The following is a 12,133-nucleotide window of genomic DNA, read 5'->3' as shown; positions in this document are numbered from 1 at the left end:
GCACATTTAACAGTAATTCCCAGCTGTCATGCTTGCTTTTTTACAAATGGGTGCCTGCAAAAACAGGCCCTGTTTACTGCTGCTGAGTAATAATTTCTGGATTTCATCTTGGCAGTGAATGTTGGGGAGATATCCTTTAAGCCACTGAATTGGAGGTTAGGACATTCATTTCAGTGTCAGCTGACATCCCAAGCTGGATCACAAATGAAAAGCAGCAGAGTTCAATTGCAGTGTTTAACAATAAAGCAGGAAACTCTAATTGCCAAGCTGCTGGCAGCTGAAAGTCGAATTTACCGTAATGCTAACTGAGCAGATCTGACTGTTGACACAGCCTTACAAATATCCACTCTTTCTTAAAGCAAGGAGAGGGCTTTTTGATTTTAAGAAGCTGCTGTGCACTGATGCATAGAATGGGTAGGATTATGCACAGCAACTTCACTGTAGGGTCTAAAATACTTCTTAAGTCACAATATTAAAAAAAAATACTATAACTTTTTACTGGACTCCTTTAAAAATTATTTGCTGCATAGTACAAGGACAATTTAATCCATCTAAGAATATTCTCTTTCTCTTCCTCTGAAGTTTATACAAAATCTCTTTGAGCAGTTGCCTAAACCCTGTCCTGTCCAGGTCATCTCACTGCATAGTCATCAATATATGACTTTTGTGTTAAAAAAACCCACACCCCCAACACACTTCCTCAAAAAAACAAAAAGGAACAAAAGGTACTCCAAACTGCAAGTGAAACATTCTGGGTGGAACATTGGACTAATGTCTGTGCTACTGTTCATTAATTTATCAATTTACAATACACTTGTTTAATATGCACAATATCTTAACTGATAAATCGTTATAAGTTTTTTTAAACATTAAACATTCCTCAGAGAGACTGTTATTTCCCCATTTTTTTCTGTTAAATATTATTTCTCCTGCTCTGTCTCTTGTTTAGAGACTAACACACACATCAAACACCTTGTTTAGCTTTGTTCCTCAGGTACACACAAAGATAACACAAAGTATGTGTAAAACTCATATTATCAATCAACAAATGCATCTTTTTATAGATGCATGCATGGTTAAAGTCTATCCTTGACACAGGTAAATGTGAGATTGCTTATTTCTGTTGCATGCGTATTTATGTCTGACTAGTTAATGAACTGGATTATAAAACATGTTAAAGAATTTTGGGCAAGGGAGTAAAATAGATACAAAAAATCTAAATAGGAAATGTTATACTCTGCAGAATACTGACCTGAGCTGAAATAAGTACGTCAACAAAGGTCCATCTTCATGTATCATATGCCACTTTCATTTCCTTCTCCATTGCCACTGCTGCATGAAACAGCAACGAGAGGGAAAATGTCTAAAGCTCTTGCTGTGAGAGCTACTGGTTTTCCTGAATTCTTGTGCAAAATTCTGGTTCTTTCCAAGCAGCTTATGCAAGATGACCTCTGCCTCTGAGTACTTCCTACTGATTTCAACAATACTGGTCATGAGACTACCATTATGCTACCAGGAAGTATCAGGAAGTATGGTCTTTGGAAAAAGTCAAATTCAGGTTTCAGAAAGGTCTAGGGCTCAGTTTGTGCTGTGAGCAGCCTGAGGGCTCAGTGCTTTCTTTCCTAGATCCTCACCCAGCTCCTGGAACAAGCAGGAGTTTGTTGGCACAGCACGTGGTGCCAGCACGGGCCAGCCAAAGGAGAGGCTATCAGAGTACTGGGAGCAGGCAGCTCCCCCAAAGCCCTGCAAAGGCAGCACAAACGTGGGCTGAAGGAGACACAAGCACTGTGTATGCTGTGTGTTTGAACAGCCATGGAGACATCCACCAAGGGTCTGTTAGAACCCTTCATTTCCACTAGGAAGATGTAAGAGACACAGTTGCTAGAGAGAAATGGTGACAGCACGTCCTCTGTGCTTATTTCCTGAAGTGTGGGGCAGAAATGTCTTCAGTTGGATGGTGCCTCTTGGCACTAAACAAAGTAAAGTAACTCTGAATATTTAATATTTGTCAGATAATGCATATCTAGATAAAACAATCTGATAAAGAAAATTCATTTAGAATTTGGCTTCCATGCTAGGACTCAGAGAATGAGTTTCTGGATGCCTTCTGTTCTCTTTGAAAATCTTTGCCAATTTTGATGATGATATTTCCATAAAGTTATATTTGTTTTCTTTAAGAATATATTTCTTTCTCATTTTGCTTCAAATCTATAAGATATTACGGATTCCTCTTTTGGAGATGGAGAAAAAGAGGTAATGTATTTCACATCAAACATTCCTTGTATGTAATGCAAATGTGTTTGCCATAATATTAATGTTTAAGAAAAAAAAATGAGACATAGCAAACCCCAAGAATCTAAACTTAAGGAATCCAGTCAGTGACCTTCAAGTCTTTAGCTAGACCCTGGGAGGGCTGTTTTCTGTTCTGTTCTGGGAGAGGAAGAATGCAGTTTTCCCCTAGAACAATAGACTGTTTGGTTGTACCCACCTTCTAAAAACAAAAGATAAGAAAGAGCTTCTCAATAACAAAATGCTAGTTTACTTCAGCTCCACTGTGCTTTTGGAGAGAACTAGCAGTTATTTGAGATAATCTTCTCAAGGAAAAGTCACTCTGTTTGATAGCAAAACTTCCTTTAAGAGAATTTGAGCCAGAAGCCTTTTTTTCTGAACTATCTCCTATGACTGTGATGAAGTGTTTTGCTGAAGGCTTTGGTCAGTTAGGCTGTGATCTTCCCATTTCAGTTCTACCTGCTTCAACTCTAGAGACTTCTGGGTCGTTTCCAATCAAAATTTTTTCACTTGTTAGAACTAATTATAAACTGCTGAAAAGTAAATGCCCTTAATTCAAGTAGGCACTTGAGCCAGTTAGGAAAATAGCAGTCCCAGGGAATGGGTACCATCCCATACCCTTATAGCCAACAATCTGCATTGAAAACCATTTTATGTGTGCTATTTTAACCTGTGTTTCCCATGTTTACCAGAATAAATGACATGCTGTTGGGGGTACATAAAATAAATGACATGCTGTTGGGGGAACATAGGCTGAGATATTCTTGACTTTGCTCCCTCAGAAGGCAGCCAGTGAAGAAAAGTGGGAGAAGTCTTCCCAAATCCCTGAAAATGAGACTCCTCCACATCAGATGGCCTGGAGCAATTCAGTTTTTCAGGACAGCTTCGTGTGAAGAAATCTACTGTTACCTTCAGAGTGTTTACATGGGAGGTGACAAGTCTGAACAGGCAAGTTCTTTCTTTTAGCAGTAGTCATTGCCATGCAGGTGACAGGTGAAAAAAATTCCTGGAACTCCACATTGTTCAAAGGCAGACTCCAAAGTTTATGAACCCGCAGTTGGGAAGCACACCAAAACCCCAAATCCTGCCCTGGGCAGGGCTCTGAGGGAGGAACGGAGCAGCCAGGGGTGCTTTCGCTGAGGTAAAAACCCCGAGCGGGACCAGGCCCCAGGGCCGCTCCTGCTCCGCTCGGCGGTGCCGGGGACAGGCCTCGGCCTCAGCTCACTGCTGGGCCACGGCTGTGCTGCTGCAATGGCAGCACTGCTCTTGCTCCTGCCTAGCCTCTCTAAAGCCCAGTGTATGGCTCCGCCACGGGCTGTGCTGCAGCAATGGCAGCGATCACTGCCCTGCTCTTCCCAGGCCTCTCGAAAGCCCAGCACATTGAGCCTGCGCTGTTGCCCCGTACCCAGAGCAGAGGAAGAGGCTGGAGGCTGCCTCTGTTCCCTTCCCCTCTCCTCTAGTTCTAAAATAAACTACCATTAGCCATAATAGAGTCCAGTGTATCTCCAGTTTATCAAACTATCTGCAACTGTGCAGAAAGTTATGATAAGATAGTCCTCACTTTGGTTCAGGGGAAAAAAGCCCTTGGACACATCAGATTTACTTCAACCAAACCATTTTCAAGGACCTCAGTATGTGCTGCATAAAGTCCTTCTGACATAGCCTTAACCTATTAACTGCTCTTTAATCTCAGACATAACCTTGGTTGAGACCCACAAAACTCCCTGTTCTCACATGTGCCCACATCAAGGGACTCTCCTGATGCTGAGGATTATTAAGCCTGTTGGACAGGTTGCAACAGCTGGCTTCCCCACAGGGCCTTGCAATATCATGACTGCAGTTTTCTGCACAATGTCTTCTGATGATTTCTAACGGCTTTCTGCATGAAGCAGCCTATTCCTCCGGACCCTTGTTTCCTAACAGCAGGAACTATTGTTTCTGTTGAGCTAAATTCCACCCCCATTCCCTAGCAGAATAGCTGCTGCAATGTTTTGACATCTGACGCCCAGTCTCCTTGTGAGGAGCTGCTTGGGCTTCACCAGTCAGGCTGTGCACTCTGGAGGGCGTTTCTCCTCTTCTTTGAGCTTTTTTCTTTGTTTATGTTTCTGTAGCCAGCCACATAGCTCTGTGTGTGCACAGATGACAGATGTGTTTATATTGCTTTATAGGTGGGATGGTTGTAAAATTACACTTTGCCAGATAAATGTGAAATGCTGGAGTATGCTTTCAAATGCTTACTGCCAACAAGATATCTTTTAAAAGTTGTTCCAATGTACAGGATGCCATTTTTCATGGCAAAGTCCTAAGTATATATTGTACTGTTCAAAGGAAAGTGCTTAAAATGAGAAAATGGGATATACTTGAAGTCAAACTCACTGTATCAGGAAAAGAGGGAAACTCTGTTCTTTCCCTTATTATTGATTTTTTTTCTCTATTTCAGAGCTTGAACCAGTTCAATTTCCCCAACTGACAGTTTTGCTCTGTTTGATGTAGATTCGCTAAGGCTTTTTGCACATAAGCTTTGAAGAAAGTCTTCTTAAATGGGTAAGTATTGTGCCTGTAGCATGACACTTTTTACCTTTTTATTCATCTCAAGAAGTGAGCAACAATTTTCAAAAGGTACACAACAGATTAGAAGGGCAGCTTTGACAAGACCAGAGGAAAAATGATACTGGTTTAATGCTCTGGGGGGTTTGGAAGACTGTGAAGTACAAACTGTCATGAAGCCAACTTAATATAACTGTTTCCTTTATACTCTAAGGATTCACAAGGGACTTCACCACTAGGATAAAGGAAATAAAATCTCTTGTGCTAGAAAAAGACCTTGTTGCTTACAATTTAAAAAATGACACAAAGTTTCCTTACAGGAAATGCTACATTCATACAAATTCCCATATTTATTTTTAGACAAAAATTACCATTCACATAGAAGAAAAACTAGATGAAAACAGAGACGGGATAGATTTAGAGCCACTATGAGTTATTGGCAAACAGACCTACATGATAGCAATAAATACAAATACACACAAATTTTACTTAAATGTAGAGAAAACTTTATTGTCTCATTTTAAAGTACCAGCCTAATTTTGTGACAGGAATTCTTGAAAATAAATTACTACAGGAATGCAAGTGAGGAGCTTGTAGAGTCTATTTCAGGTAAAGCTTAGCTTGTCTTCTGTTGTTACACTATTCGACCAAGATACACTGACTTGGGATATTTTTTCTTTAGATCAGGCCACTGAACAATGAAATAATCTGAAAAGTAGTAAAGAATCTTTCCAGACAAGGATAAAGTTTCCACACGGCAGATGCTCTCTACATACACAATAACTGTTCTCTTTATTCGTAGGAGGCCAAAAAGAAAAGCAGATAAACAGACAGGAACACATGTTCCTGGTCCATTGCACAATATCTAAAAGAGATGAAACACAAAAGTAAGTAATGAGTTTTTTCATACAGTAAAGAATTAAGTGTATATGTATTTAACATGACATTTATACAAAAAATATATTTCAAAAAATATTTTTAAAAACCCAGAAAAGGCAGGTGAATATGAAAAAATGTGAGGGACAAACAAAACACATTATTTCAAAGTACCACATAATGCCATATGAAAAATACCGTATTTCTTTACATGTTATGAAGGAGGAAAAGACCTCTGAGATGGCACAGTTATTTCTATGGAGGAATTTACAATTCCTTGACTCATGGGTATATAACCAAAACAACTTCCACTCTCAGTCACAGTTTTGTGTTGTATCATCCATTAAATCTGTGCACATGATAAAGCCAAAGAAATTTAATTAGTATTAAACTTGGGATCCAGTTATAAACCTCTTGAACCTTGGCTTACGTCAGCAAAACACTTAAGAGTGCATCAAAAATGTGCTGATGAATTAGGACCTTCACAAGAATCTATTAGCTGACATGTGTGACTAGATTTTATTTTTTATTTTTAATAAACACTAGGAGACAGTTAAAAGCATACAGAAGGAAGCTGTTGTAGTAAAAACATGTCATGTCCTTTGAGCAGAGATCTCAAATTCACTTATAAATGTTAACAATAAAAGAAAGTACTCTTTTAATTTTAGACATTGTTCAACTGAAAAACAGATTGCTTAAAAGGTTTAAACCAGGGTATATTAGCCACTCTACTTGGTATCAAAATTGATTTCAGGCAAGAAATTTCTTACTAAACTTAAATACTACCATGTAATCAGCACTTTTCTGCACAGCTGGGGTTACATGGAAATAAAGAGTTCTTTTATAAAATCATGGGCCATGCCCCATAAACTCACTTTTTTTTGTTCCAAGTTCACCAGCTTGTGAAAGATATTATACTGGTGGGGGGGGGGAAACTGAATTTCTGCTTCAGGGCTGTAACAATTAGTTCAGAACATTTCCTTTCCTGCTTCATGGCAAGATCCCACTGATAATCTGGTTACAAGCACCTTGCCTCAGCTAAAAGCAGCAACAGATTTGGTGCTATGGAGTTCCAATTTCTCTCACGTTCTTTGCCTTGAACATAGCCCCAGAAACCCAGCTGGGGGATGTGATGATTGTAATGCTGTGTTCTCTGACCAGAATCAACAGACTGTTATACTGTTTCTAAAAATGTTCTGATTTTATTGTTCATTTTAATTGAACTATTTATTATTAATGCAAGACTTTGCTAATGTTTTCTCAGAGTCCCTTACAAGTAATGAGCTGTATGCAGTTTTAATATTGAAATTTTAGGGTATCATCATCCACAGCTACTCGAATTTGAAACTTGCAATGATGTAGTTATTTTGTATTATTTTTGTATCATATAGCTCAGAAGGTGAACACATCATCTTTACATCCTAGAATTTTGAAATCAGAGAAGAATACTGTGGTTTCAAACCTCCTGCTGAACCTGACTTCAAGCACATCCACACTGGGGCCTTATACTCTACAATCTACTGAGAATGAAGATCTGTTTTTTATACATTTGGTTTGGTGAGTAATGACATAAACCAACCAGACATGCTGCCTTTTTGCATTTCAAAGAAACGTTTCCATATCTGTAAACTAAATAATGCATTTTGCCATATTTCCTGGAAAGTTAGATTAATTTGCATGAATGTTGGCTGTGATGCTGGTACATGGCTACTGACATGTAACTTAAGGAGTGTTTAAGTACCTCTATTTGTAATAACATTTGTTTCTGTAGCATAAATGTAGGCATAGGAAACAATTTGTTCTCCTGTGTCTGCAGGCAAAACCCACCAGCATCCCTGCAGAAGCTGGCCTCTTTCAGATAAGTGCATAAGAAGCACCTAAAGCCCCAAAATATTATTTACTACTTATTATTTTTGTGAGTTGACTATACAGTCTAACTACTGATTTCCTATTCAAAATTCAGTTTTAAGGGAACGGACCAAAATGTGCACCACTGCTGAACAGAAACTCCACCTTCCCCTTCCTTAGCAGAGCTACCTGGAGTGCACATATTGTCTTACCTTCACTGCTCCCCGGCCCTTTCTCCATTCTATTGCCATCCTCTCCCCTGTTTTTCCCCAGTGCCTTCATCTTCCATCAATTTGTCTGTACTCTACCCAATCCCCTGAGATGTCTCCCACCCATCCTCCCTTTCCTAGTGTTTTTTGTGATCACTGGTGTTCATCTCTCTTTGCATCTCTGTCCTCAGGCACCCTTCCAGCTGTCTTCCTTCATGAAAGGCTCTGCACACTTTTAGCCTCCATCTACTATGAAAGCTCAAACATTGGTCCCTTACATTCCACAGTCTCACACAAAATATACCAGTTGTGGATATGATTTAGGTCAGGTAGCCATCTTAACATTCCACTGAGCTCAGAAGTTTAGGACTATAAAATGGGTTTTAGAAAAAGCTGAATTTTTACAATCATTGTCTTTATGAAGCCATAGACTTCATCCTACTTCTCCCCGTTATTAAGCCTGGCCAGCAGCTCCAGTCCTTTTGGTATTCTTGTGTCTAGATGCACACATGGAGGTAAATGAATCCCACAATGAATCCCAAACTAACTGTACTCACAAAAGACCATGTAATGAAATAACACTAAATGCGTCTATTTATGAACCTCTTTGTAGCTCTGAAGACAACACTGAGCTCCTGTTCTTACTCTGCTGAGGTACAAAACAGAAAGACAACAACCAAAATTAAAATAATAATAAAATACCTCTCCTATATTCAGGTTTTGATATGATGCATTCAGTTCAAACTTTCAGTTTACATTTTCTGACTGTTTATAATTTTTAAGCTGCCTCTCAGATGCCCTTTGATCCACAGAAAAGTACTTGCATGCAGGAAAAAGGATCAGGAAAATTATGGACTTGGCATCTTTAAAAAAAACATGGTCTGATCATAACTCATGTCCTCTGCTCTTTCCCTTTCCACACACATGAGTTCAAACAGGACAAAGTAGATGTGACTCTGTAGGATTTCTGTATGCAAAATGCTCATATAATACTCTGGTTATACATGGTCCCATCCCAAAATGCTTGGATTTAGGAACTGGCCATGAAAAAGACTGTTATAAACCTACTGAAGCCCACAAACAGATCCCTATCTGAACTGGTGGCTGTGATCTGTAAGTCAGAACTAAAAATTAACCTCCAGTTAACCTTCAGTACGTGTCTACAGGCATGTCCTGCTTAGAACTCGTGTAGTTGCAATTGCAGTGGCAATTCCTCTCCAAAAATCTGGTCTGACCAGTCCTATTTACTCTCTCTCTCACTGCCAGCTGGAAGGGAGACCAGTGGTCCTTCTGCTTGGAGTCCAACATCATACACTCTTCAAGTGTCATCATACACTCTTCAAGTGTACGATGTACAGGGGAAACTTCTGAGAAAACAAATATGTACATTATACAGACGAGGAACCATTGCAGAAGGTGTAAGGCAGAAATGCTGCTGTTCAGCTCCTGCCTGTACACAAACTGGAAAGGATGATGGAAGGAACTGAATCACCCACAGCCTTCCTCAAAGATGAGCAGTCCTACTAGTGAATTTCAAAGCACTATTCAGAAGTAAATTTTGGAAAATTATTTATGTCTTACACCTTGAAAAGACCAAGGCTTTTGCTTTTCCCCACCAGCAGAATAACAGTATCTCCCAGTGAAGCCCATGGCAATCACCAGTATGCTCTGGGGAAGAGCCAGGCCTCTATTGGACAAGAAGCATCTATTTACAAACAGCATTTGTAAATGAATGCTGTTTCCCTCAGAAAACACTTCCGACTTCCCTTTATCTGTTTCTCTCAGAATCTATTTACTTTAGCTGCAAGGCTGCCAGTAGAATATTTGTGTTGCATGAGATAATGTTTCTGAAAATCTCTAAGTTCAGCCTTCCTTAATGAGGCAGTAGAAAGGGGGGAAAAGGGGACCAAAGACAATTTTTGTGTCACTTTTGTGACCTCTTGAGCTGCAACTGTCCAAGGACTTTCCTGGTCACTGGATATTTGTTGCCAATAAGTTGTAAGGGATTGTTCCAGAAGCCAGTGCCACAGGTCTTTCTACACCATTCCTATGCACCTCTAATGCGAGGAAATGTCCAGCTCAGCTCACTGTTAAATTGGCTCACTGGCTGCCTGGGCTCACAGCTAGGTCTATAAACTAAGTCCTACATACTAAAATTCTCTGCCAATTCAATTGAACCAAATTCTAAACAGTAAAATAAATAAATCAAGCTGTATATTAATGGAAGTTTAAAAGTAAAGGATCAGAACACAACACCTACCTTCAGCAACTCTACAAATCTAATTTCCTATCAACCACTTTTCTATAAAAATGGAATAGCTGTTGCTTTTGTTTCTTAGATATTTTCCACAGCTGTTGAAAGAAAATAAGCTAAGGCAGCAGTCTGGGAACACCGGGAACACTGGCACATGGCACCACTGCTGATAAAAGCTGCTTTAGAGTTGGTGAATGCAGCACTGTAGCAGTGACATTTACCAGGGAAAGCACTGAAAGCAGAGCTTGCTGCTTCACTGGGATTAAATGTCACCGGTCAAACAAAAATGAGTAAAGCAGTAAACTTGCAGTTTTTCTCATAAGTACATAAACATACAATTGCTGCATCTCTTTTAAAGAACAAGTGTGTAAGTACTACTTATGTTCCCAAAGTACAACAATCAAAAGGAGGACAATGAGAGTCCCCCTCAATTTAGTAGGAAGTGGAAAACTAATTTGCAATTTGCTTTGCATAGGAAACTGGCAACACCTGCTGTTCTCCTTAATGACCTCTGCAGAGATTGGCCTTTTGTCACCTGGTCAAGAGCAGAAACACTGCCCTGCTTGCTGGGGAGGATGGTGCTGTGGGAATGCTGTTTGCTGCTGGGGGCTGTGCACGTGTGAGCTGAAGGTTGTGCTGCCTACCAGGTATGGAGCCACCTCCTGGAGTACCTGTAGGATACTTTGTTCTGGTAATGCTCCCTACTCCACAGTGCTGAGCACTGGAGATCACACGAAGGGAATAGGAGGTGGTGGTGATACACAACTAAAAGAGGCAAAGGCAAGTGGAGTGATAAAAAATGGACCAAATCTGGGTTAACTGAATGATCCATATCTGTGCAAGTCCTACCTCTTAACTGCTATGCAATACTACTTTTTAACAGTGTAGGAGAAACATATTAGATACTCCTCTGTTATAGGAATAACGAATTATTTTGTTTGTGTTGTTTTTGTGTTGATGGGGGGAGGTGGTTGTTTCTGTGGCACAAGAAGAGAGGATCTGTAATGAATTAATTTGCATTCTGTTATGTAAATTACAGCATCTCATGAGCTCATCACCCCTTGCTTGGTTTTAATATTATATTACTATTTCAAAAAATTCACACTCAAATACTTAAGCTTCTTGAGAGGGAGTGGTCTTATGGAAGCTTTTGCTCTTTAGTGTGTCTGAAAATTCAAGTTTTGAACATAGAGAAAAATTAGCTTAGAATTGTTAATACTTTTTACAGTTTAAAAAAGGCAGGAACCTTTTTCAACAATTCCTTATTGTTATTGATGGGAAGAAAGAAGAATTTCAGGTTCTGTTTGCACAATAGAAAGGTCATTAAACTACCTACTGGTTTATTCTTTTTGAAGAGTGAAGATCTTATCCAGTTCACTTTCCTCCACCACCTGTATATAAAACCAGCTAAAACTTCACACCCTATTTTCTGTTTGAACTTACCTACAGAATGCAAGGCAGGACAAAAAAAAAAAAGCCAAAACTAGCTGTGTAGTCTGATGTAAATCAGGTAATTAAAGTAGAACTGAATTATACCTGGGTACACTTTCATCTTCTGCTGCCTAAATCGCTTGAATCATCAGGGGTGCAAAAAGGTGGTTATAGTGTCCTACAGGAACAGCTTATGTTTGGGCTGGTCAGCAACTGCAGGTTGTAGCACTGCCATGAAAACCTTCCTTGTTCCCCTCTGGATCTCACTGGTACAGTAGCTGTAGTTATTATCATACAATACAGCCAGTATGTGAGGTGCTCTGCAAAACAAGTGGAGACATGTGTGGTCCTACAGGCAGATTACCTAACCAGGATAAATAAGATTAGTGAATGCCAGAGTGGGGAAGAGAGAAGTGGAAGGGCAAGGACTCTAAATTAGTACACTACACAATTGGGCTTCTACTTGTTTCTGAGTGTTACTTTCATCGTAGAACAAAATAGTTTGGGAAGCATCACTTTTTATGCAGCTCTCACTTTCTAAAGGTGGGGGACAAAGAGAGGAAAAAAAAATCCTACCTAGTGGATTTTTCTATGGGAGAAAAGGAGAGCTTCTGCAAAACCACTAGGAACCGGATGTAAGGCTTTAATTGTAACAGCATCAGCCATTATCACTTCTGCC

The 12,133-nt window shown here is 39.7% G+C and overlaps 1 protein-coding gene and 1 long non-coding RNA gene across 5 annotated transcripts in view; one reads left to right on the top strand and one right to left on the bottom strand.

The window, feature by feature from the left end:
* Positions 1 to 3,099: 3,099 nt before the first annotated feature.
* The window catches only part of LOC135305051 (uncharacterized), a 15,768-nt gene continuing 6,734 nt past the window's right edge, over positions 3,100 to 12,133 (top strand). Inside the window, exons 1-5 of one of the 4 annotated variants that reach the window (XR_010366341.1) lie at positions 3,100 to 3,237; positions 4,730 to 4,833; positions 5,639 to 5,723; positions 7,104 to 7,269; positions 10,499 to 10,670. This is a non-coding gene — a long non-coding RNA (uncharacterized LOC135305051). The other 3 variants (XR_010366342.1, XR_010366340.1, XR_010366343.1) reach the window with 3 other exon arrangements.
* The window catches only part of ALG14 (ALG14 UDP-N-acetylglucosaminyltransferase subunit), a 19,836-nt gene continuing 13,022 nt past the window's right edge, over positions 5,320 to 12,133 (bottom strand). Inside the window, exon 4 of the mRNA XM_064428181.1 lies at positions 5,320 to 5,701. Within this exon, the coding sequence (XP_064284251.1) occupies positions 5,471 to 5,701 (231 nt within the window). The 3' untranslated portion in view covers positions 5,320 to 5,470. The remainder of the gene's footprint in view (positions 5,702 to 12,133) is intronic.

This window comes from Passer domesticus, chromosome 7, assembly GCF_036417665.1.
Source record: "Passer domesticus isolate bPasDom1 chromosome 7, bPasDom1.hap1, whole genome shotgun sequence".
NCBI classification, from domain to species: Eukaryota; Metazoa; Chordata; class Aves; order Passeriformes; family Passeridae; genus Passer; species Passer domesticus.
Note: the sequence above shows the minus strand (reverse complement) of the source record. Positions and strands in the feature narration are given on the sequence as shown.